General features: G+C 39.1%; 1 protein-coding gene across 1 annotated transcript; it reads left to right on the top strand.

Annotated features, from left to right (window-relative positions):
* The first annotated feature begins 94 nt into the window (after positions 1-94).
* Positions 95-27114, top strand: LOC145500897 (uncharacterized). Its single transcript, XM_081480432.1, has 4 exons — positions 95-183; positions 17612-18296; positions 21200-21625; positions 23945-27114. The coding sequence occupies exons 2-4, from the start codon at positions 17666-17668 to the stop codon at positions 26869-26871; spliced, it is 3984 nt and encodes a 1327-aa protein (XP_081336558.1). The 5' UTR covers positions 95-183; positions 17612-17665; the 3' UTR covers positions 26872-27114.
* Positions 27115-27888: the final 774 nt, after the last annotated feature.

The following is a 27888-nucleotide window of genomic DNA, read 5'->3' as shown; positions in this document are numbered from 1 at the left end:
ACTTACAGCATGGAAACGAGGCTAGAGAGATGATCCTTATAACTTCTGATGCATTCTGGGACGGGCAAATTCAGAAATGTCTTACTGTGAAGAAGGCAGTGCTTCTTATGGTTGGAATGTTGGCGACAGATGGATAAAATATTCACTACAGTCACTTGTTTGATGCAGATGTAAAGCTGCAAGGTTTGTGTGAATAGTTAAGACATAATTTAACTTAGATGAACGCTTTCTTCCAAACTAAATGGCTAGTTAGGCTGACAGATTTCACTTCCGCAATGAAGTGAAATTGCTTCCCTTTAATTTTCCCTTCGTCGACTGTCTCTTGGGCAGCCAAAAATATTTTGGGGTTTCCAATTTCTTTTGGATCAAACCCGTCGAAGTCTTTCGTTATTTTATTGCAGAATTAATCGTTGATCCGTTAATTGTTAACGCTGATCTAAATAAGACTTCATCAGCTTACATTGTCACGAGAAATTCATTGTTAAGACTGAGAAAAACCAAGCATTATACAGACTCGACTGTAAACAGAGGGTAAAATGAAGACTGAGGGAAACTATAGACTATACAGACTGCAGACAAGGGGTAAAATGCAGACTGAGGGTAAACTACAGACTATACAGACTGTAGAAATAAGATAAAATGCACACTTACAGTGCGTTAACTGAAACCGGGACCACCCAGACAATGAAAACCAATCAGATGGCAGAACTGAAACAATAGATTCCAACATTTTCAAATCCAGCCAATCAAATGTCCCATTTTCAAATTCAGCAAATCAAATGTCCCAGAACAAAACAATGAAATCTCAACTTATTCGTTGTGATACTTATGCAATTAATAAATTGTTAACCAGTAGTTTTCCGTGCTGGCGGATTTAAGGAGAATTATATGCTGTTCCACTTTCTATGGGTTGGTTGGTTTAGAAAATACATGGAAAGAAAAGCTGCTTGGGAGTGTCACTTGTAAATATATATCGCTACCAGAGTGTGTGGTGTTGAGTTTCAATATTGTCATGGCTGTTTAAAAGAAACCCTTCAAATGGTCTCTGAGTAGTTTCACATCTGTACAGGTTTGAAAATTGTATGAATTGGAAAGGGATTATTTTCGATGTAACTGAGAGGAGCTGAAAGCAAACTTAAAGCAGGAGAAATGAAAAGTTAACTTGATACAAAAATGGACTTGCAACCTGAATTCTTTGTTCGAAATATCTTCGATTCCATCCAGGGGAGGCTTGGCACTATCGTCGTTTGTTTTTGCGTGTCGAGTGAGGGATTTTACACACTGAGGCTTTGATAGTACAACACAGAAAAAAATTCGTTTAAATTTTCCATGAACATGTTATTTCAATACACTGATAACCCTGAAAGGGAGCTCAATTTCCAAAATGTACAGCTGCTGAGGCAGTGAATGCAATGGTTTTTCCAAGAACTGCATGGTAAATACCCAAAAGCTGTGTAAAAATAGAAACACGTTCAGACAACTGGAATGGAATTTATTCTGTAAAACATGTCAAAATCTATTATTCTACGATTTTAAACAACAACTGTAAAAGTGATATTTTTTGTGACCGTACGTTCACATTGGAAAACGGTCAATCTAATGAGTTTATCTCGCTTGTCAGTGTAAAATCTTAAGTAAACTAACACAATATTTTCTAATGTGAAAGTGCTAACGGCTTGAGTTTGACAATGGTAGCATAAGCATCACAATGAACAAAATGAAATTCATTGTTTTGAACTGGACATTTGATTAGGTAAAGTCTGCATGCGAGCCAAGAGGCCCATCAGGCTGGAGCTTATCCCGGTTTCTGTAGCATGAAGCGACTAGGAGTATTTCTACTCTCACCTGGATGGGATGCTAGTCCATCGCAGGGTTACCCCCAGCATTAAGTTTGCCAGGACCCATTTATACACCTGGGTGGACAGAGGCACTGTGAGAGTAAAGTGTCTTGCCCAAGAACACAACACAATGTGACCAGCCAGGGCTCGAACCTGGACCGCTCGATCCGGAGACGAGCGCACTAACCATGAGGTCACCGCTTGCGGACATTTGATTGGCTGGATTTAAAAATGTTGGAATCTGTTGTTTCAGTCCTGCCATCTGATTGGTTTTCTTTCTCTGAGTGGCCCAGTTTCAGTAAAAGCTCTGTAAAGGTAAACTACAGACTATACACACTGCAGACAAGGAGTAAAATACAGACTGAGGGTAAACTGGAGACAATACAGACTGTAGACAAGGAGTAAAATACAGACTGAGGGTAAACTGGAGACTATACAGATTGTAGACAAGGAGTGAAATACAGACTGAGGGTAAACTGGAGACTATACAGATTGTAGACAAGGAGTGAAATACAGACTGAGGGTAAACTGGAGACTATATATAGAGACTGTAGACGAGGGGCAAAATACAGACTGAGGGTAAACTGCAGACTATACCTGGACCACTCGATCCGGAGACGAGCGCACTAACCATGAGGTCACCGCGTGCGGACATTTGATTGGCTGTATTTAAAAATGTTGGAATCTGTTGTTTCAGTCCTGCCATCTGATTGGTTTTCTTTCTCTGAGTGGCCCAGTTTCAGTAAAAGCTCTGTAAAGGTAAACTACAGACTATACAGACTGTAGACAAGGAGTAAAATACAGAATGAGGGTAAACTGGAGACTATACAGACTGTAGACAAGGGGTAAAATACAGACTAAGGGTAAGCTGCAGACTATAGAGACTGTCGACAAGAAGTAAAATACAGACTGAGGGTAAACTGGAGACTATACAGACTGTAGACAAGGAGTAAAATACAGACTGAGGGTAAACTAGAGACTATACAGACTGTAGACAAGGAGTAAAATACAGACTTAGGGTAAACTACAGACTATACAGACTGTAGACAAGGAGTAAAATACAGACTGAGGGTAAACTGGACCCTATACATACTGTGGACAAGGAGTAAAATACAGACTGAGGGTAAACTGGAGACTATACAGATTGTAGACAAGGAGTGAAATACAGACTGAGGGTAAACTGGAGACTATATATAGAGACTGTAGACAAGGGGCAAAATACAGACTGAGGGTAAACTGCAGACTATACCTGGACCGCTCGATCCGGAGACGAGCGCACTAACCATGAGGTCACCGCGTGCGGACATTTGATTGGCTGGATTTAAAAATGTTGGAATCTGTTGTTTCAGTCCTGCCATCTGATTGGTTTTCTTTCTCTGAGTGGCCCAGTTTCAGTAAAAGCTCTGTAAAGGTAAACTACAGACTATACAGACTGTAGACAAGGAGTGAAATACAGAATGAGGGTAAACTGGAGACTATACAGACTGTAAACAAGGGGTAAAATACAGACTGAGGGTAAACTGCAGACTATAGAGACTGTCGACAAGAAGTAAAATACAGACTGAGGGTAAACTGGAGACTATACAGACTGTAGACAAGGAGTAAAATACAGACTGAGGGTAAACTAGAGACTATACAGACTGTAGACAAGGAGTAAAATACAGACTGAGGGTAAACTGGAGACTATACAGACTGTAGACAAGGAGTAAAATACAGACTTAGGGTAAACTACAGACTATACAGACTGTAGACAAGGAGTAAAATACAGACTAAGGGTAAACTGGACCCTATACTGACTGTGGACAAGGAGTAAAATACAGACTGAGGGTAAACTGCAGACTATACAGACTGTAGACTAGGACTAAAATACAGACTGAGGGTAAACTGCAGACTATAGAGACTGTCGACAAGAAGTAAAATACAGACTGAGGGTAAACTGGAGACTATACAGACTGTAGACAAGGGGTAAAATACAGACTGACGGTAAACTGCAGGCTATACAGACTGTAGACAAGGGGTAAAATACACACTGAGGGTAAACTACAGACTATACAGACTGTAGACAAGGAGTAGAATACAGATTGAGGGTAAACTGGAGACTATACAGACTGTAGACAAGGGGTAAAATACAGACTGAGGGTAAACTGCAGACTATACAGACTGTAGACAAGGAGTAAAATACAGACTGGGGATGAACTGCAGACTATACAGACTGTAGACAAGGGGTAAAGTACAGACTGAGGGTAAACTACAGACTATACAAACTGTAGACAAGGAGTAAAATACAGACTGACGGTAAACTACAGACTATACAGACTTACACATATTCTCCAGACTTACACATATTACTTGAAACTTGAGGCAATGGAAAAGCTTGAAAATTGTGTAGGGAGTATTATTTGTGCTCGTTGCGTCAAGCCAAGAAGACAAAAGTGAAAAGAATGGTTTGAAAAGAAACTGGTGAAATCCAGTAACCAGTGTCATCCATCACACGCAATAATCTTGTTAACAAATTGGCGAGAGGTTGGGAAAAAAAAAAATTTGCAACTTGCTCGGATCTTGAAGGGTCTCCTTCAAGCCCCTCTTCTCGCGTCCATTCTGTCCCTCCTAATATATTTTCCTTTAATACTCAAACATTGATTCCTAGCAAACGTGGCTTTAAAATGGCCTGTTTAAACATTACTAGTCTCCCGAGACCTATCGACGAGCTTCGCATCATTTTGCGTAGTAAATGCCTTGATTTGCTAGCAGTCAATGAAACTCGATTACATGAAATTGTCGCCGATAATGAGGTCAGTATTGATGGTTACGATATCGTTCGCCGCGACTGACCGCTAAACGGCAGAAATGGAGGTGGGGTTTGCTTTTATGTTCGTTCTAATATTAATTATAATGTTCGCAAGGACCTCGTATTTGACCAACTTGAAAGCCTTACTATCGAAATTAGCAAACCAAGAAGTAAGTCTTTTATTGTTGCTACATGGTATAGACCTCCCAATTCACCTTTTGAATTATTTTCTGATTTTGAATCTTTTGTTGGAAAGCTGGATGCTGAAGGGAAAGAGTATGACCTTATGGGTGATCTTAATTGTAATATGCTCTCATCATCTCTGAATAATGTAAATACCCAGGCGTTACTAAACATTACTGATATTTACAATCTGAAACAACTTATTAATGAACCGACAAGAGTAATGCCTGTGAGTAGCACTTTAATTGATGTTATTTTCACTAGTCACCTGGACAATGTATCTTGCTCTGGAGTATCTCATGTCGGAATCAGTGACCATAGTTTGATTTATGTTTTTCGTAAAATTTCATTGCCATCTGCCATCAAGGGAAATAGTACTGTTTCGTATAGGCAATTTAAAAATTTCGATCGTTATAGGTTTCAGTCGGACATCTTGGCTCAACCGTGAGCTGATCTCATGGGAATGGATAACCCCAATGAAATGTGGTCGAAATGGAAAACTTTGTTCTTAGTAGTGTGTGATCTGCATGCTCCACTCCACACAAAATATGTTCGTGCTTCTAAAAGTCCATGGATTACTCCTGAGCTTAAGAATTTGATGTATTGGAGAGATCGTCTTAAAATTAAGGCTTTGCAGACAGGCGATCCAAGTGATTGGAATAATTTTAAGAAGTTGCATAATGAAGTGAACAATGAGGTCAAGAATGTAAAAAAGTCCTATTATTATGAAACTTTTGAAGCTTACAATGGAAATTCGCGCAAGACATGGGAAACTATCAATGAGGTGACACGCCACAAATCGGATAAAGCTGCAATTAACGAGCTTGAGCTCAATGGAATGAGAATAACGAATTCGACCGAAATCGCAGAGGGTTTTAATAAATTTTTCGCAGAAATCAGTCCCGAACTGTCCAGGGATATAGAGGAAGTCGGCACCTCTTTCGATGAATATATTTGCCAAACCAGCAATTGTTTTAGTTTCCAGCGTGTGACTCAATCGCACGTTTTGTCCCACCTAAATAAAATATGCAAGAGAAAGGCTACAGGTCTCGATTCTGTGTCAGCAAGACTTCTAAAAGAATGTCCGGATTTAATCTCCTGGTCACTCGCTCTGATATTCAATCAATCGATCAATACTGGTATTTTTCCTGATGAATGGAAAAATGCAAGAATCACGCCTCTTTTTAAGAAAGCAGGAAGTAGGAGTGATCCTTCTAATTATCGACCGATCTTGATTATCCCGGTTGTGGCCAAGGTTTTCGAGCGAATTATTTATGATCAGTTGTATCATTACCCAAATGAAAATAATCTTCTCAGTAGACACCAATCCGGTTTTCGCTCGCTTCATTCTACAGTTACTGCATTGATTGAAGCGACGGTTAATTGGTCTTTAAACATCGATCGTGGCTTTATTAATGCCATTGTATTTTTAGATCTTAAGAAGGCTTTCGATACTGTGGATCACTCTATTCTTCTCTCAAAATTACAAGCTTATGGTATTCAGGGTTCCACAAACCAATGGTTCTGCTCTTATTTAAAAAACTGAACCCAAACGTGTCTTGTTAACGGGAATAAATCGTCCAAAATGTTCCTTCGCTGTGGTGTTCCACAGGGAACGATTCTTGGGCCCCTTTTATTTCTATTGTATATAAATGATTTGCCTAATTGCCTCCAGCATTCCCAACCAAGGATGTACTCTGATGACATTAGTATTACTTTTGCTGGTAGTGACAGTGATGATCTTAATCTTGATTTGGAGAGAATTCATGTGTGGCTTGCAGCCAACAAACTAACTTTAAATATGACAAAGACAGAATTCCTTCTGATTGGTTCCAAGCAAAGGCTTTCAAATTTTACAGTGAATCCTACTGCTAATATCAACCAGTTTCCGTTAAAACGAGTCTCGACTGTTAAATCCTTAGGTCTACACATTGATGAAAATCTTACTTGGGAGTGTCATATCAATGAGCTTTCCAAAAAGATTGCTTCTGGCATTAGCGCCATTAAACGTATTAGGTATTTGGTCCCATATAAGACTTTACTTTCCGTTTACAATTCATTAGTCCAACCTCATCTCGATTACTGCAGTTCAGTGTGGGGATCCTGTTCTAAACCTCTGTCTCAAAAGTTACAAAAATTACAAAATCGGGCAGCACGCATCATATTTTTTTCAAATTATGATTGTAATACTGATGAATTGTTGAGGATGGTCAACTGGGTTAAACTGGACCGTCAACGCCTTGTTAATAAATCAATAATGATGTACAAGATTGTAAATAATATGGTTCCGGAATATCTTTGTTCACGCTTTGTCTTCCGTTCCGATACTTTGACTTATAAGCTAAGAGATAGTGATGGTACGCTTGCTATCCCACAGCCCCACACTAATTACTGTAAAAGAAGTCTTTCTTACAGCGGAGTTGTACTGTGGAATAGTCTGCCCTTGAATATTAGACAATCGCTCTCCCTTAATCAATTTAAATCTAAGTTGAAGAACTATGATTTTGACAGTGGCCTTATATGAATTTTATTTTGTTTTTATACACGGCTTCCTTGTAAAGCAGGTTTTTATCATTTCTCTTATTCTAGTAGTTATTTACAATATTAAATTAGTTAGGTTGTTAGATTTATTTAAATTAAATATTGTATAGTCCTGAAGGAAATACCATGTCTAAATAAAGATTTTACCTTACCTTACCTTTACCTTAGACAAGGAGTAAAATACAGACTGAGGGTCAACTGCAGACTATAGAGACTGTAGACAAGGAGTAAAATACAGACTGAAGGTAAACTGCAGACTATACAGACCGTAGACAAGGAGTAAAATACAGACTGAGGGTAAACTGCAGACTATAAAGACTGTAGACAAGGAGTAAAATACAGATTGAGGGTAAACTGCAGACTATACAGACTGTAGACAAGAAGTAAAATAAAGACTGAGGATAAACTGCAGACTATACAGACTGTAGACAAGAAGTAAAATACAGACTGAGGGTAAACTAGAGACTATACAGACTGTAGACAAGGAGTAAAATACAGACTGAGGGTAAACTGCACACTATACAGACTGTAGACAAGGAGTAAAATACAGACTGAGGGTAAACTGCAGACTATACAGACTGTAGACAAGGAGTAAAATACAGACTGAGGGTAAACTGCAGACTATACAGACTGTAGACAAGGAGTAAAATACAGACTAAGGGTAAACTGGAGACTATAGAGACTGTAGACAAGGAGTAAAATACAGACTGAGGGTAAACTGCACACTATACAGACTGTAGACATGGAGTAAAATACAGACTGAGGGTAATCTGCAGACTATACAGACTGGAGACAATGAGTAAAATACAGACTGAGGGTGAACTGCAGACTATACAGACTGTAGACAAGGAGTAAGATAAAGACTGAGGGTAAAATGGAGACTATACAGACTGTAGACAAGGAGTAAGATAAAGACTGAGGGTAAAATGGAGACTATACAGACTGTAGACATGGAGTAAAGTACAGATTGAGGGTAAACTGCAGACTATACAGACTATACACAAGGAGTAAAATGCAGACTGAGGGTAAAATGGAGACTATACAGACTGTAGACATGGAGTAAAATACAGATTGAGGGTAAACTGCAGACTATACAGACTGTAGACAAGGAGTAAAATAGAGAATGAGGGTAAACTTAAGACTACAGACTGTAGACAATGAGTAAAATACAGAATGAGGGTAAACTGCAGAGTATACAGACTGTAGACAAGGAGTAAAATGCAGACTAAAGGTAAAATGGAGACTATACAGATTGTAGAGAAGGAGTAAAATGCAGATTGAAGGTAAACTGGAGACTATACAGACTGTAGACAAGGGGTAAAATACAGACTGAGAGTAAACTGTAGACTATACAGACTGTAGACAAGGAGTAAAATACAGACCGAGGGCAAACTGCAGACTATACAGACTGTAGACAAGGCGTAAAATGCAGACTGAGGGTAAACGGCAGACTATACAGACTGTAGACAAGGAGTAAAATACAGACTGAGGGGAACAGACTATACAGACTGTAGACAAGGTTTAAAATAGAGACTGAGGGGAAACTGGAGACTATACAGACTGTAGACAAGGAGTAAAATGCAGACTGCAGGTAAACTGCAGACTATACAGACTGTAGACAAGGAGTAAAATAGACTGAGGGTGAACTGTAGACTATACAGACTGTAGACAAGGAGTAAAATACTGACTGCAGGTAAACTGCAGACTATACAGACAGTAGACAAGGAGTAAAATACAGACTGCAGAGGGTAAACTGGAGACTATACAGACTGTAGACAAGGAGTAAAATCCAGATTTAAGGTTAACTGGAGGCTATACAGACTGTAGACAAGGGGTAAAATGCAGACTCAGAATAAACTGCAGACCATACAGACTGTGGACAAGGCGTAAAATATAGACTGAGGTTAAAATGGAGAGCAAACAGACTGTAGACAAGGAGTAAAATACAGATTGAAGGGAAACTGGAGACTATACAGACTGTAGACAAGGCATAAAATACAGACTGAGGGTAAACTGCAGACTATACAGCTTGTAGACAAGGAGTAAAATACAGACTGAGGTTAAACTGTAGACTATACAGACTGTAGACAAGGAGTGAAATACAGAGTGCAGGTAAACTACAGACTATACAGTCTGTAGAAAAGGAGTAAAATACAGACTGAGGGTAAACTGCAGACTATACAGACTGTAGACAAGAAGTAAAATACAGATTGAAGGTAAACTGGAGACTACACAGACTGTAGACAAGGGGTAAAATGCAGACTGAGAGTAACCTGCAGACTATACAGAGTGTAGACAATTCTTAAAATACAGACTGAGGGTAAAATGGAGACTATACAGACTGTAGACAAGGAGTAAAATACAGATTGAAGGTAAACTGCAGACTATACAGACTGTAGACAAGGAGTAAAATATAGATTGAGGGTAAACTGGAGACTATACAGACTGTAGACAAGAAGTAAAATACAGATTGAGGGTAAACTGAAGACTATACAGACTGTAGACAAGGGGTAAAGTACAGACTGAGGTTAAACTGGAGAATATACAGACTGTAGACAAGGAGTAAAATACAGACTGAGGGTAAACTGGAGACTATAGAGACTGTAGACAAGGAGTAAAATACAGACTGAGGGTAAACTACAGAGTATACAGGCTGTAGACAAGGAGTGAAATACAGACTGAGGGTAAACTACAGAGTATACAGACTGTAGACAAGGAGTGAAATACAGAGTGAGGGTAAACTGCAGACTATACAGACTGTGGACAAGGAGTAAAATGCAGACTGAGGGTAAACTGCAGACTATACAGACTGTAGAGAAGGAGTAAAATGCAGACTGAAGGTAAACTGGAGACTATATAGACTGTAGACAAGGAGTAAAATACAGACTGAGGGTAATCTGCAGACTATACAGACTTTAGACTATGAGGAAAATACAGACTGAGGGTGAACTGGAGACTATAGAGACTGTAGACAAGGAGTAAAATACAGAATGAGGGTAAACTGCAGAGTATAGAGACTGTAGACAAGGAGTGAAATACAGAGTGAGGGTAAACTGCAGACTATACAGACTGTAGACAAGGAGTAAAATACAGACTGAGGGTAGACTACAGACTATACAGACTGTAGACAAGGAGTAAAATGCAGACTGAGGGTAAACTGCAGACTATACAGACTGTAGAGAAGGAGTAAAATGCAGACTGAAGGTAAACTGGAGACTATATAGACTAGACAAGGAGTAAAATACAGACTGAGGGTAATCTGCAGACTATACAGACTTAAAACTATGAGTAAATTACAGACTGAGGGTAAACTGGAGACTATAGAGACTGTAGGCAAGGAGTAAAATACAGACTGAGGGTAAACTACAGAGTATACAGACTGTAGACAAGGAGTGAAATACAGAGTGAGGGTAAACTGCAGACTATACAGACTGTAGACAAGGAGTAAAATGCAGACTGAGGGTAAACTGGAGACTATAGAGACTGTAGGCAAGGAGTAAAATACAGACTGAGGGTAAACTACAGAGTATACAGACTGTAGACAAGGAGTAAAATGCAGAGTGAGGGTAAACTGCAGACTATACAGACTGTAGACAAGGAGTAAAATGGAGACTGAAGGTAAACTGGAGACTATATAGACTGTAGACAAGGAGTAAAATACAGAGTGAGGGTAATCTGCAGACTATACAGACTTAAAACTATGAGTAAAATACAGACTGAGGGTAAACTGGAGACTATAGAGACTGTAGGCAAGGAGTAAAATACAGACTGAGGGTAAACTACAGAGTATACAGACTGTAGACAAGGAGTGAAATACAGAGTGAGGGTAAACTGCAGACTGTACAGACTGTAGACAAGGAGTAAAATGCAGACTGAGGGTAAACTGGAGACTATAGAGACTGTAGGCAAGGAGTAAAATACAGACTGAGGGTAAACTACAGAGTATACAGACTGTAGACAAGGAGTAAAATGCAGAGTGAGGGTAAACTGCAGACTATACAGACTGTAGACAAGGAGTAAAATGCAGACTGAAGGTAAACTGGAGACTATATAGACTGTAGACAAGGAGTTAAATACATGCTGAGGGTAAACTGGAGACTATACAGACTGTAGACAAGGAGTAAAATACAGACTGAGGGTAAACTACAGGCTATACAGACTGTAGACAAGGAGTAAAATGCAGACTATACAGACTGTAGAGAAGGAGTAAAATACAGACTGAAGGTAAACTGGAGACTATATAGACTGTAGACAAGGAGTAAGATACAGATTAAAGGTTTAGTGGAGGATATACAGACTGTAGAGAAGGGGTAAAATGCAGACTCAGAATAAACTGCAGACCATACAGACTGTGGACAAGGCATAAAATATAGACTGAGGGTAAAATGGAGAGTATACAGACTGTAGACAAGGAGTAAAATAGAGATTGAAGGGAAACTGGAGACTATACAGACTGTAGACAAGGAGTAAAATACAGACTGAGGGTAAACTGCAGACTATACAGACTGTAGACAAGGAGTAAAATACAGACTGAGGGTAAACTGCACACTATACAGACTATAGACAAGGAGTAAAATACAGACTGAGGGTAAACTGGAGACTATACAGACTGTAGACAAGGAGTAAAATACAGACTGAGGGTTAACTGTAGACTATACAGACTGTAGACAAGGAGTAAAATGCAGACTGAGGGTGAACTAGACTATACAGACTGTAGACAAGGAGTAAAATACAGACTGAGGGTAAACTGGGGACTATACAGACTGTAGACAAGGAGTAAAATACAGACTGAGGGTAAACCACAGAGTGTAGACGGGATTACATATACGTCTTTACAACTCATTTTCAACTTGCCACATTTTAGGCTCGGGTCTTTGTAAGTAATGAAACTTTAACTAGAGATGGCTTGCAATAGGTCAACTGTGAATTTTTTTATTTCAAGAACGGGTTTAGTGCACCCTTAACAGGATTTGCATGTCAGCCACAAGAATGCACAAATTTTCAACAAGAATTAAGTTCTCGCTAGTAATACTACTGAGATTTTGCTTACCAGCAGGACTCTCACTGGGATTCTGCAGGAGAGTTTTTCTTTGCGGGATCCTGGAGAGAACAGTTTCCTTGGTGGGACTCTTGCTAAGATGTGGGCTGGGAATTTTTCTTGGGATGGATCCCGCCAGGAAAAGTTGCCACCTTGGCAGGAGAAGGGATTCTTTGTGGGATCCCGCCAGGATTCAGGCATCTATTTCAAATGCAAGCCAGGGTAGTTTTAAAGTAGTGTTCAAATATATATCAGAGTGTTTCTTATTTATCCACAGACCGTGCAAGCTCAATATGTGACTGTTGATTCAATGGGTGATTCCAGAAAATATCCATACCCTACCACGCTCAGCATTAACATTTTAACCTCCCCTTGCCTTTGGAAATTCCAAAATGCTCTACCCCACCTCCCCCCATGCCCTCCAAATTCCAAAATCATTAACCTCTCCTCCTCCCCATTGGAATTTCCAATCTTTTTCAGACCCTTTGGTATTCCTGTTTGACTGCCTAAAACTTCCAGCAAATGGGCAAATTGCTCTTTCCCCCACCAAGAATCTACTCACAAGTTTTGGTCAAGCAAACAAGCAACTCAAGTTTGTTAACATTATTTTAATAAAGTACACCGTAGCTTTCCATTTTAAGTGTTATTTATCAGTTGCTTACCACTAAATAAAACTTTTTGTTTTCAGTTCATTAGTTTCATATTTTCAGTAGAGTAGATCATAAATTATTGTTACCAGTGGAAGAAAAAAGTAAAGTTCACAATTTGCTGGCCGTAACCAACCATATTGAAAATTGCGTTCATCGAGTAACTGCTGACCACTAGTAATGCAGCCTACAAATCTGTCAGGCGCTCCATTTGGAAACGAGAGACTGGGGCGAGTTTTGCTCACGGAACAAGATCGTCAATCGACAATTTTAGATCCAAAAGAGACTTGTTTTATATTTTATTTGACAAATTGACATCAGTTTTTTTATGTGTGTGTCCTCTTATTGATGATAAATTGCATCATAACATTGTCAAAGGGGCTGTGGAACCGCAGTAAACTTTGACAATGTTAGGATGAAATTTATCATCAATAAGAGGACAGACGCATAAAAAAGTGAGGTCAATTTGTTTTTTAACATAACAAGATTGCAAAATGGTCAAATGCAGGGAATGAATGATAGGAAATCCATCTGTACTCTTATTGATGATAAAAATGAGCCAATCAACGCATGAGGAATTAGACAGTTATTGTAAAATAGTCTGTTGACTAATTCATCAACTTTAAAGCCTCTTTGATGGGGCGCTCGCTGCACAACCCATCCGCTCACTTTTCCGCATGATCGCTAACACCTGCCTGATCGATCTTGATCCTGCTTCTGCGGTGAGTTACAAACTGGAAAAATTATCAGATCAGCAATTTCAAGTGAAGCTTTCGACGTCTTCCCCCTCTGGAAATTCAGAGTTCAAACCCCCTCATGCCTTCAGAATTCCAGTCCAAGAACCCCCCCCCCCCCCCCCACCCGACTCCCCTGGAATTCTAAGATGCTGCCCATGGTATGGTATGGATATTTTCTGGAATCACCTGATAGAGGAATGTGTTTAGGTATGGGACATTCCCTGTAGTCCTAAATATGCTTGAATAAAGCTATTTTAAATTGTAGAAATGAACTTCACTTGTAATGTAATGTCAAATGTGACATTACATTTTGTACTCTTGGTGTACGATGTCACTTTCCAAACGGTCATTGGAGCCTGACCGTGATCTCAACAAAATAGCCAAGTGCATGGAAAGATCACAGAAACCCAAATATTACTTTTTACTTTTCTCCAGCTTCCTAGTGGTCTGGAATCCTAAATCCTTGAATCTGATTGGCTAATTGCACTCCCTCTAGCAGTCCAGATGTTCTCATCCAAACCCCAAGTTATGGACCGCTCCTAAATTTGGCTACAATTGTCAATCTTTTGCCTTTTTTACACTTCCATCGACGATTAATTAATGCAAGTTTATCCTTACTCACTAAATGGCAAGGAAAGTCACTGGAAGTGAATTCAATTGAGTGTTTTGAAGTTGGGAGAGTTTGTTTAGTTCTTTGTAGCTTGGCAGCTGTAATAGTTTGTAAGCCTGTGTTTCTCTCACCGTGAAATTTTAAATGAAAAATGAGTCAATTGCAGTTAAGTTTACCTCTCTGATCATTGCTGTATTTAAGAGAATTTCTGTGGAATAGACTTAACGAATTTTCTCACTCTCCGCTATTCAATATACGGTAGAAAAGTCTGATTTCAAGTGATTTTAATAGCAACGACTGATAGAAATAATTGTTTTTGTAGTAAAACTTCTCTTTGCATGAAATTTCACAGCAGAAAAACAATTTTGGAGAACTTAACTGATGAAATAAATGCAACCAATGTAAAGTAGTTTGAAATAAATCTGTTCTTTGACACATCTTTTTTTATCTAGTATCTGAGTTACTCACTCATTGCAAAGAGTTTTTATAAATCGTTAGTGGATCTGGCGCAGAAGCCGATTCAATGACAAAGTTGCGTAAACAAGGCCATTTGTAATTAAAACCAATTTACCGCAGCAAAGAAAAATAAAAACATTATTTGCCAGCTTAAGGTCAGTGACCATATGGTGAAAAACTGTGACCTTGGGCTTGATCATATTTTCAAGACATCTGTCACAGTTTTTCACTATCTTTCTTGAATGGACTGATCTCAAGCAAACACCACAACTGTGGTTATTGTATTTATTTATTTTTTGACGATATTTAGTCAGGGATGCCCAGTTCAGCAATGCTGGTTTGACTGGGGCCCCACTTCACTTATTATTAGTGTAGCCTCTGTTGCTAGGAATTTGCCAGTAAGGAAAATAAAATTATGATCATGAGTGATCATTTTGCTTTTGTTTGGCAAAACTGAACATTGGTGGCTGAACAAATAATTGTTTTTTTTTTGTTTTTTTAATATATATATGCAAGCCTGGAAAAATGCACAGAGCTTATTTTTATTATGGTAATTGCAAGAACCTGTAAGCCACAATGCATTGCAGATCTAGTTTAAGTCCTGTCAGCAAAATCTCACCATGATGTTTGTTTCAGTGCCGTGTGTGAAATGCATTTATGCTGAAATGCAAAATCCGTTAAGCCAACACATGCTACTCACCGCAAAGTTTCTGTCCAGTTGAATTAGGCATTGGAAGAAATAAGGTGGACAAGTTCACAGTTGTCAATCCAAAAGCTGACACTACATGTATTGAGATTTTTTGTATTAATTATTTTAAAATTTAATTTAAATGAACGCAACAACTGCAATTGAACACAACATTTCTAGATGATTTATTGTTTTATTAATAATTATGTATTTTATGGAAACGTGAATATATAATTATGTTATTGACAAAACTGACAAGTTCAAATGAGGCCTGAAATAACTGTGAAATTGATGTCAAAATCTTTTAAAATCCAAGCTTTCGCAGATCCATGGCATTGTCATGGATAAGAAAAAAATATTGAGCTTAAGGCTTACATGTAAACTGTATTCAATACAAATGATTCAACGATTAAATGTACTTGAGTTTATGTTTATTTTCAATTTAAAGTTACAAACTTTTTATGATCTGCTCACATCTTTTCATTAGCTCAAAAGTAAATTTGTAGCTTCCATGAATTAATTGAAATCTGGTCGGGGGTGGAAGGTCTTTAATCTTTGAAATCCAGGTGGTAAAACATGATTTCAATGATTTGATGTTTCTACCATTATTAATATATATGTTTTCCATACAGGCCAGTAAAATTCTTTATAATTAAAAATTGTTTTAAGTGACCTGGTTTAGAAGATGGTTGGTTTCTTGTAAGAGTTATGTGGTTCATTTGTTTATTTTCTAGAAATATATTTTTGACTGTGAAGTTCATTCAAGCTTTGAAAAAAATTTTCTTTTCTGTTTATTCTTTCAAAGACAAAACATGTCATACCTTGCAGTATTTTTGGTTTAGAGAAGACTAAGCTGAAAGAGAACCTTAAGACAGCTAGTGACACAAAACACGTGAAAAAAAAAACATCAGAAAACAGTAGCAATTGATTAGATTTACATTATAACGATGCTGAGTAATTCACAGGAATTAGGGTTATACGATGTATATGTTACATAATATGTACAATACAAGTACTGTACATAATTCACACACAGGAATGAAGATAGCAAATATAACTAGTCTCCACATGTATAACAGTGATAGTGGTTTATCTTTCACAAAACTCACTCCTGGCTTGTGTTGGTAACTGGCAGATAGATCAAATCAAACCATGACAACAGGAACTCCATGCTCTACTTTTATTGAACAGTTTTTATTGGTTTTTCATGTCCTTTGATCAAGACCATTTTGCAAATCCAGGGATGCCCAAACAGGCAAGGAAGGGTGGGGGGTGGGGGATAGGGATGGGGGTGCTGTGATGGACCCTTTCCTGTTCAAATCAAACACCTCAATCTTATAACATATGAGTTCAGCCTCTTGCACCTTCAGTGTAAGCAGCAGTGATAAATAAACAATGGCGTCTGTTTGGTGCAAAAATATGCACCGATATTCGTCTGTGGACATTATCTGTTCTGAGAATCAAACAGTTTTCTGTGAGCATGGCTTGAGGAAAACTCTGAGCTTCGAGGAACAGATAATGTCCAAGGACAAATATCCCTTTATATTTTCATGCCAAAATGGAGGCTTTTGGGGCATTTGTGTTTATTATATATCCTTCAAAATTAATATATTTTGCGACAAGCATAGTTTTGAAAATTGGAGAATATCACTTGGATACATGTATTTGCCAGTTTTAGCTGGGTCATATTCAGTTACGTGACGTGTTTAGACCAACCGAGTGAAAATATTTGATGGATTATAAAATAATGTCAATAACTGTTTGCATATAAATATATCAATAAATAAATTAGTCCTCTAGTTAAGATACGCATGTAGTTTCATAATATTTCACCTTGTGTACACAAGATTGCAAAGAACAGATTACAGATATAGCTCTTAGCATCTGGTGATTGAAAGATTTGGACATTGTTTTTTTTTTTAAACTTAAATGCATCAAAGTACATAATTATGCCTTACTGATTGTCTAGTACCATTGATTTACAGTGGGATGAAATATTTTTCTTTGTAACCTCAAGTGACGATAGGGAGTTTCATTACATGTATTTGACTCAAAATGGACTATTTCATTTTTATTGTTTTCCAGATCTGTGAAGACATTGTGGAGGTTATTTAGAGTAAAATTAATTGGTAAGTCAAGATGATGGTCTCTGATGAGGAGAAGAGATGGCTTGTAGTTGGGATTGCCATGAACAAAGTAGCAGCCCCAGTATTGAGGGATTTCATCAAACAAGGAATGGACACTCATTATACAAACCTGGACAACTACTGCAGTGGTCTGGCCACACCTTGTACCCTAAAGGCACTGACTTACCATCAGGTCAGTACTGATCCATGCTTTGAACACTTGAAATTCCAGAACATCAACAATAATCGTCAGTTGTATGGCATGAAAAAGAAAGACCTACACAAGTACAACTACAACATCAACAGTTCAGTGGACTTGGCCAAGCTGTTCCTGCCAGATCATCTTGCTAAGTTTTCAGGCTTTGACGAGTCACTGGACATGAGTGCAATCCTTCGTCTGCTGGGAGTTAACAACCCAGCACCAATTTTCCACTCTCCAAATCCAGGGTTGTCTATTCAGAGTTCAGCTGATGATGTCAGGGAAAATGTCAGGAACACATGGGGCCACTGTAATGTTACTGACTGGACTGAAGTCTTCTTCAGTGATTGTTTCTCCCAGCTGGCAACATTGGTGAGAAGTCTGGGACTGACTGGTGGTGTGGAGAAGACCACTGTAGATCAGCTTTCTGATTGGCAATCAAAAGGTACTCATGAAAGATAGATTCTGGTTTGTCTTTATTCTGATTTAACTAGCTCGACATACATACATACATATACATACATTTTATTTGTTATCAAATTAAAATTACAATTGTAACATGCCCGCGGATAGCTGAGCTAATCTAGGCGAGTCATGTTTGGACGAGTTATTAATATACAACTAGGTACAACTAAATACAACTGAAGGTAACAAGAGAACTTAAGAGACTAGAATTGACAACGATGACTAAAGACAACTAATAAACTAACTATATTACAAATAATAATTAACAACAGTTACGACGAGAGACTACAGATACACTAAAGCGAAATTATTGTGTGGATGGTATCCGGTCACTTCGTTCCATGGTCACTTCGTTCCAAGTCACTTCGTTCCAAGTCACTTCGTTCCATCCGTTGGTCACTTAGTTCTATCAAAGAGTCACTTCGTTCGAAAGAATAGTGACTTCGTTCCAAGGGGAAACTAAGCAGGTAAACTGCTAATCTTTTTTACAAACTAAGCAAGTAATCTTCTAATCTTACAAAGCTACTAAACACCTTAAGCGGATAGAGTCCTTGGACTGTCTGGTATCCGGTCCTTTTGTCGTTTCCATGTCGTTTTGTTATATCTCGACATCGTTTTTATGCACATGCAAAGTCGACTCAATATACATCTTGAATCGATTCGATACAAACTTCTAGTTCACTTATAAAAGTAGTGAAAGGGGTTTCATCTTCGCATCGCATGTGACAGCGATCAAAAGAATTGTATTACTCAGTTACCCGCGGACAAAACTTCTTGAGGGTAGTAGCTTAGTTTACCTTTGGAACGAAGTGACTATTTGATGGAACGAAGTGACCAATGGATGGAACGAAGTGACCATGGAACGAAGTGACTGTATAATGCAGATCAATTATGTAAAGATCTGTTATTGATATGTGAATGTATTGGCAGTGACTGTAACATCATTCATGACTGATCCACACTGTTTACAGTCACTTCGTTCCATGGTCACTTCGTTCCAAGTCACTTCGTTCCATCCGTTGGAATAACAGATCTTTACATAATTGATCTGCATTAGGCTAGATATTGTTTATGCTTTTCCGTTGTTTCTGAGGAATCCAAGTAATTATCCATCAGCGAAAAGAGGAATACACGGAAGATACAGAGATGCCATAAAACTTCAAACTCTGTGGTGCACATTGTAGAAAACTCAGCCACTTTTCCCTGCAAGTTGCAAAGAAGTGATAATAATTATTTTTAGTGGAAAGACAAGAAACTTTGATACAAGTGTGGTTCCAGCATTGAGGGAGATTTCTGATTTTAAGCTGCTCCTTCAAAACAACTTACAGGCTCCCTACCACTCTTCATCCTCAACAGTCGTCACATTCTTGAAAAAAAAGGACAAGCCTGTGCGCAAACTCTCTTGACACCTCTGAGAATCAACCACCCCTAGTCCAAGAACTGGCAAGAGATCAATCTTGCTCAATCCATTCACCACCTACTACCCTAGTAGCTGACAGGAGAGCATCCTCCATCCCTCCATAACCTACTACAAGAAGTTCCGGGGGAGCTAATTCCAATCCTGCACCACTTACTCTAAGAGCTACCCAGAAAACCTGCTTTTTTACATCCCCCACCATGTACTCTATTACAGCCAAGAGAGCTTCCACTTTCCCCCACCACTTACTTGTAAGAGTCCATCCCTTTGTGAGTTTTGAACCACCTACTCTAAGAGCTGCAAGAAGACGAGCTTGTTCCATCCCTCCACCTTCTAATCTAAGAGCCGCTGAGGGAGCTTTGTCCATCCCATCCACTAGATATCTCTATCCTTCCACCATCTACTGTAAATGAAGGTAGAGGAACTTGATTCACCCCTACACCACCTACTCTAAGAGCTGCCCAAAGAGGTGGCTCCTTCTCTGTACCATTTTCTCTAAGACCTGACAGGAGACATTGCCTCATTCCTCAAAAGAAAAAAAACAGGAAAAATCTGTCTGTAAAAAAGTTACAAATATTTCGCTTTTTCTGCTCTCGTGTGACTGACGTTTTCTTCGAACGTGGATGGACAAGACTAATATTTACTCCTTTTCTGTACCTATTCTACCTCTAAGAAGGACATCAGCTGCAAAAGTTTAATTAATTTACAGTCAAACCTGTATTAAGCGGTCACCCTCGGGAATGAGCCAACTGACCGCTTAATAGAGGTTGACCGCTTAATAGAGGTTTCCCAAAATGTAGTATAAAATATGGTAAAAATGGAACAGTAGCATGTATACAGTATATTGTCTGACTCTCGGTTTACAACAACAGTATATCATGTTGTGTTTGATGAGCGGTTGAAAGAAACTGGACATGGTTCGCGTATCATCGTGTCAAAATATCCTGAAATATCGTATTGTAATTGACTACGTGACCTCTTAATAGAGGTGAAATACGATAAAATTCGCCAGTTGGGAATTCTAAATGGTGACCGCGTCCGCTTAACAGAGGTGACCGCTTAATAGAGGTCAAATTGACAGTAAATAAGGGGACTACTTTTTGGGAATTTGATAAGTGTCCGTTTGATAGAGGGTGACCGCTTAGAAGAGGGCCGCTTGATAGAGGTTTGACTGTACTTAGTTCGGTTGAATTGAGTATATTTACCTGATCTAAATTTCATTAGAATAGTAGCTTGTTTTCTGACCGATAGCTGTAAATTTACATCATCTTAAAATAACAAAAGGTCTTAAAAGTGCCTTATCTAAAAAACGAGCAAGGTAACTCCCCATTTGATCTTTACCTTACTTCATGGCAAGATTTAAAAAAATCTGTCGGTGGGAACATTTTGAACGCGAACGTCCTTAGGTGACCTGTCCTAGTGACTTGCATATGTCATCAGTAAAGTACTGATGAATCTTTTCTTAGGTTGCCAGCTGTGTATGGGACATGCTGTGGACAAAGATCTACTATCTCTGGTCCAAAGAGAAGTAAAAGGAATCATTGCAGACTTGGCAGGGCATGATGCACGACTAGATGCAGTGGAAACGAAGCTTGAAAAGGAAGAGGAGGTTAGAAGAGAAGAGATTGACAAGATCTTGGAGAGGCTAGTGTCCATGGAAAAAATGGTGAGTGAAGAATTATTGAGGAGAGTCGAAGGATTGGAACAAAGAATTGAAGGAGTGGAACAACGAGTCGAGGGAGCAGAACGAGGTCTTGCTGCAGCAAAGGTCAAAGTGGAAGAAATGGGGCAAGGTATGGCACAACTGCAGGATAGTTTCACCAAAACAGATGACAAAGTAGAACAACTGGCGCATGAAATCAAGAGTCAGAGGATGGTAGATGTCAAACCAGGTTTGTAAAAGAGAAAGAAGACCAAATATGATGTAGTCTTGACGTTTCGTATGTTTCAACATACATCTTCAGAAGTGACCGTTAGGAATAGAAGTAACAACTAATTTTCAATTTAAAATAAGTAACTAATTAACAATTACAATGACAGAAGCTGAGAAAAATTGGCATATAAACAATGCAAACTAATAAAGATAAAGCTTTTCGCTGCTTACATTATCATTTAGGGCGGGTTTTAATTCCCTTGATGTGAAGTTTATATGAAATAATTCATATATGGTCTGTGGTAGTTCATATATGAACTGCGGTAGTAGTTCCCTTATTAGCAGTCTCTTTTATCTTGCAATGTGTATCTGTCCGACCTTTTGCTAATATATCAAAGTGGTCCCATTTGAAGTTGTGACCAGTTGAAGTGACGTGGTCTGCAATAGCAGAGGCATGACAGCTACTCGTGATCGCTTTAAAATGTTCAGGTTTTTCTGTCATGCAATCTACGCAATCTACCGCAAGATTAATGCAACCACAAAACTTATTAAAGCAGGTCTTCAGTTGTTTGGTAACAATTTTGCTTTGTACCTTATTTAGTTCTACCTTATTTTCCAAAGCGCTTATCGCATTAAGTCTTTATTTCCCTATAAAGATAGGATCAACAGTTCCCAACTGTCAAAAGTTGTGTATATGGCTAGTTGTTGGGACTGCCAGGATTTCTACATTGGAAAAACAAAACGTAGATTGCATGACAGAAAAACTGAACATTTTAAAGCGATCACAAGTAGCTGTCATGCTTCTGCTAGTGCAGACCACGTCACTTCAACTGGTCACAACTTCAAATGGAACCACTTTGATATATTAGCAAAAGGTCGGACAGATACACATTGCAAGATAAAAGAGACTCTGCTAATAAGGGAATTAAAACCCGCCCTAAGTGATAATGTAAGCAGCGAAAAGCTTTATCTTTATTAGTTTGCATTGTTTATATGCCAATTTTTCTCAGCTTCTGTCATTGTAATTGTTAATTAGTTACTTATTTTAAATTGAAACTTAGTTGTTACTTCTATTCCTAACGGTCACTTCTGAAGATGTATGTTGAAACATACGAAACGTCAAGTAAATGAACCTTGTTTTTTAACACGCCGTTTTATTGTCATGTTTAACACCGCAGTTTCCGTGTTATTTCTTATTAATCTCTACCTTGTTGTCACATTTAGACCAATTGGTAAGTGACTTGGAAAATTAAAGGAAAAAAACCTGCAGTAGACGCGATGTGAACCAAAAAAAAAAGTGGTTTCCGCGGAGGTAAAACGAAAGTTGAAAAAGACAGAGAAGCTGCGAAGAATTTACACTGTAAAATCAATCTTTGAGTCAGAAAGGCCTTCAAGTCTAAAACACATTAAAGACAGTATGTATAATTGTAGATTCTGTAATTTTCAACATTTTTAGATATGGCCTTCGCAGATACATGTAAGAAGTTACATTTTCACAGATATGGTTTCAGTTTCTCGTGTGCAGTACAGTATGACTCATGCCTTAGGCCTCATCCACACTACGCCGGAAGAAGCACAAATCGGAGGTTTCACTCTGAAAACCCGTCAAATGTTTTCCGTCCACACTGCGCCGGAGGAATTTGAAAACTCAACAATCACCGGTGTTTTTGGATTTGTATTTGAGGAAATCTTCGTCAGGGAAATGACGTAATTATCGCGACGTCATCGTTGTCGAAAAGCTCCGTTTTCAAAATGTGTTTTGCTGTCCACACAAAAACGAAAAGCCGGCGTTTTCAAATTCCTCCTGTTTGAAGTGCGCTTCCGAAAAGCTCCGTTTTCGTGACGGATTAGTGCGGACAGAAGGCCTAACCGTAAAAATGAAGCAACGTTTTCAGTCCTCTGGCGTAGTGTTGCCGGCCCTGAGGGTGCTTCATCGAGCTATGATACACGCGAGAAGTCATGGGAGCATAACTAATGAGCAAGATAAAATTCCTGCGTGCATCGTTAAGGCTGCTTTCCATATCATCTCTACGATCGCAGCATAAAAAGGGGTTCAGCGGTCATTGGGATCGTTACGACAACTATCGTAACTTTTTCTGAAGCGATCACAGCGATCGTATGGAAACCAGCCATATGATGCACAACTAAATTCATGTACCAATTGTTTTCTTACATTGCCAGTGAAAATAAATGAGCGACGGGACTACTTGCGCAGAAAAAAAATGGCTTGTGAAATTATTGTGGATTTTTTAAGTTGCGTACGTATATTGAGTTTGATAACGCGGCTTGCTTGCTATTTTACTATTTTTATTGAAGCCCTAATTCGTTATCATTGCAGTTACTAATTCAGAAGCATCTGCGGAGGACATTTTTGATGAGAAATTCTGTCGAAGTAAACTGGCAGAGCATTACAAGAGAACCGCCACAGTGCCTACTTCTGCCTGGTCTAAAAAATCCCCCGTGGACATTCACCAGATATACACTCGACTGTCCTGGGTGAAAGAGGAAGAAACCCCAGCTGGGTCATCACGGTCTGAACTGAAACATTACACTGATGTGTTCACTGCAAACAAGAACGGTGTTGTACCAAAGAGAATACTCGTGCAAGGGCAGACCGGTATTGGGAAGAGCACTTTCGTCAAGAAACTGGCTGTGGACTGGGCTGAACTTGATCACGAGATAACGGGACACGAACAGAAAGATGCAATAAAGAGCTTCGAAGATGATGAAGACAAGAGAGAAACAAAACAAGATGGCGAATCCTCGTCAAGTGAAGATGGTGGCGAAGACACATCAAGTGACGAGTATGACGACTCGTTATTTGACGAGTATGAAGATCCGTCTAGTGATGAGGAGTACATCTATGAGGGCATGAGTGAAAATCAGAAAGATGCCTTAAGAAAGTTCGAGCTCGTTCTTGTTGTTAATCTCAAGGAAGTATCCAAATGTCAGAGCTTCCAAGACGTCATAAGTCAGTCCTCCATTTTTTCGGAGGAAGAGACAGCCTTGAACGAGGGCATGTTACGTTACATCACCAAAAACCAAGACAAAGTACTGCTGGTGTTTGATGGCTACGACGAATATCGCTGCGGAAGCAACTCTGAAATCTATGAGATATTCAGAGGAAAGAAACTGAGAAACTGTTGTGTCCTCATAACGACTCGAATTTCCAAAGCTGACGAGCTACGAACGTTTAAAGACATGCATGCTGAGATCACCGGGTTTAGTGAAGAGGACAGAAAGGCCTTTATGAGAAGAATGCTTGGTGGCAAAGCAGAAGCAAAAGAACTAAGTCGTCATCTCGACCAGCAAAACCTGAAAGACTTAGCGAAAGTTCCGCTTCTTCTTCTCTTCTTTTGCACCCTGTGGAAAAAAGGCAAGTCAAAGAGCTTTCCTGAAAGCAAAACAAAATTGTATTTGGCGATCGTCCAGTACGTTTTGGATTACAATCAAGGGAAAGATTCGCCTACTCACTTTGGCAAAGTACACGATTTCGAAGATGTTCTTGCTGAAATCGGAAAGGTGGCGTTGGAATGTCTTTTGAGGGACGATCATGTGTTCGAGTATGAGCAATTGTCCGCTGCCGTTCGTTGCGACGAAAGTCAGATTATTGGCCTACTTCAAGTTACCGAGTACGCAGAAAATCTTCGACCAGCCGGGATGGTATCCTTTATCCACAAGAGCATTCAAGAATTTTTGGCAGCGTGGTTCATCTCTTACAGATGTGTTCCTGAAGGAAATCTCGGTAGAATTGAACAGCACACATGCACCTTGGAGGATTGTAAAGCCTGGGAGAATGTTTTGCAGTTCGTTTGCGGTTTGTCTGACGATGGAGCAGTGAAGATTTTTCAGCACTTAACATCAGTCAGGATCTCTGACCCAACCTTGGATTTATCAAAGATAATACCAGATGTAGGAAACGAGACAGACGAGCCACTGTGTGACGCCACTGACAGGCATGAGAAGTTCAGTGCCTTGGTTTACGATTCTTTGAAAGAAGTTCAATCAAAAGGTGCACTGGCGAGATATTGGTTAGACTGCACAGCTGGGATCATCCTGATTTCCCGAAGGAGACCATTTCTTGAACATATACCAAAGATGACAATTGTAAATGAAGATTCTACCTGTAAAGCTTTAGTTTTTTACGCTGGTTATTATTACAGTTTTTTTCCTGATGATGAGAGGAAATGGGTGTCAAGGCTATATGAGGTTCTGGAGTTTTTCGATTGCTTACATGTCCCACTGAGAATAACCGAGAACTCTGCTGCTCTCTTGATTAAAGATTTTTTAAGGCAGTTTACGACTGTAGGATGCGAAAACTGTTGTTTTCATTGTGTCCTACATGTCCATAATGGGAAAGCTCAGTTTTACGTAACAAGGTTATGGCTGCACTGTGATGACCATGCGAGACTGTTTACTGAGACTATTACCATTTCTACTCCATCTTGCTCCGAAATTTCGTGTTCAAAACAGTCATGTTTGAAATTCTTAAGATCTCTTTACTGTAATGAAATTGTGAACGCGCAGACATTGAAAGATCTTGGTGCAGTTATCAGAAACTGTAAACGTTTGAAAACCATTGAATTTGGTGAATGCGGAGACGGTATGTGTGAACTGCTGGAACAAGTACCAAATCCCAGCACGTGCTGTGTGAAAATTGGTAGTCTACTGTCATGGTGTTCATTGACATCAGTGGCAGCAGAAAAACTAGCTGGTGTGTTACCACGATTTATCAACATCACCGCTCTTCACCTTAATTTATATGACTGCTGTGCTGCAGCAGTAAACAAACTTGTTTGTAGTATCACACACAAGACTCTTAAGGAACTGGTGCTACGGGATATAAGCCTGACTCCAGCAGTAGGCGCGTCGCTCGGTCGGTCACTTCCTGAAATGTCGTCTTTAAAAAGACTCCGTATATCGGGGGTGTATGAAAGCATTTTGCAAGAGGAGGAAATGGAGGCGCTGTTTGGAGGAATGAACAAAACATTCCCAACTTTACAATTGCTTCGTTTTTCGAATTTCAACGCAAGGGGTAGCCTTGCTCCACTCACCAAGCGCGTTCAGTTCTTTCCCAACTTGACAATGTTAGCTCTTATTAGGTTAAATATGGATGAACGTGACTTACATGGTCTGCTGGACAGCTTAAGATCCATTCCTAATCTGAAGATGCTGGAACTTATGCGCAATCCACTGGGTTCCCTGGACGAGGTACGATCTATCGTGAAACAAGCACTGCCTCAGGTTGATCTTGACTATTGGTAATACCAGGTTCATCCACTCAGTGAATTCTGGCAGAAGGGCTGATTGTCTTCAGTGTCACGTGACTTAAACTGCTCGTGCCTGCACCACGTACAAACTGACATTACTTGAGGTCATAGAATAACATCTGACAATAACAGGCGATACCATTGTTTCTCGAGCTACTCGTGTAAACACCGTAACCTACTTTCAGAATGTAATCCTCGATAATTTTTAATTGTTATCTAAATCGGACATTCAGTGAAATAAGTGAATTTTTTTTGTAGCGCGTAAATGGCTTTCTATCAAATAGCAAGTCACGATTTTTGTTGTTTAATTTTTGGACTCTCCACATTATTGTAGCGGAGAATTTTTTGTTAAATTGAATTAACAAATTATATGATATCCTCTATAAATAAGATAAAAAAGGTGCTTACAGTTAATTCGCCTAAAAATGTATCGCGTAAATCAGGAAAAAAGCGAGAATGAAGTGTTTAGTCGAGCTTAGTTGAGAAATACGTGCCTCATAGTTCCAAGATGAACAGTAATTTTGTAAACAGTGTAAAAAGGTGCATTTTATTTTCGTTTCTCGTAATAGAATTTTTGAAAATAGCTCGTGAAGGCTGGTTTTCGTATAAACTTTACGATCACTGCCGAAAAGGTTCAGCGATCGTTGTTATTATATGGAAACCACTCTGCAGCGAGACAGACTTTAGTTTTACTTCGATGAGCCTAGCGATCTGTAGAAATCCGGTTAGTGAGGTTCGCTCTACTTCTTTTGGAGTGATCGATCACAAGGAAAGCAGCCTTTAACTACTGCATGAAGGAAAAACTGCCTGAAATCCGAGTAGGTGTGATTAATCCAAATACGCTAAATCTTGCGAGACTGAAAACAGGTGTGTGAAAACTTTTGGCCTATATTGTAAGGCAAGAACCAGACCGAGTATTTTCCTCATCGATTTATAGCCCATGCGCAAAGCGCGTGGGCCATAAACCGAAAGGGAAAAACGAGGATCCGTAACTTACAGTACGGACCGATAA

The sequence above is a fragment of the Orbicella franksi genome, chromosome 10, assembly GCF_964199315.1.
Source record: "Orbicella franksi chromosome 10, jaOrbFran1.1, whole genome shotgun sequence".
Taxonomy (NCBI): Eukaryota; Metazoa; Cnidaria; class Anthozoa; order Scleractinia; family Merulinidae; genus Orbicella; species Orbicella franksi.
This window is presented reverse-complemented; position numbering and strand designations above follow the sequence as displayed.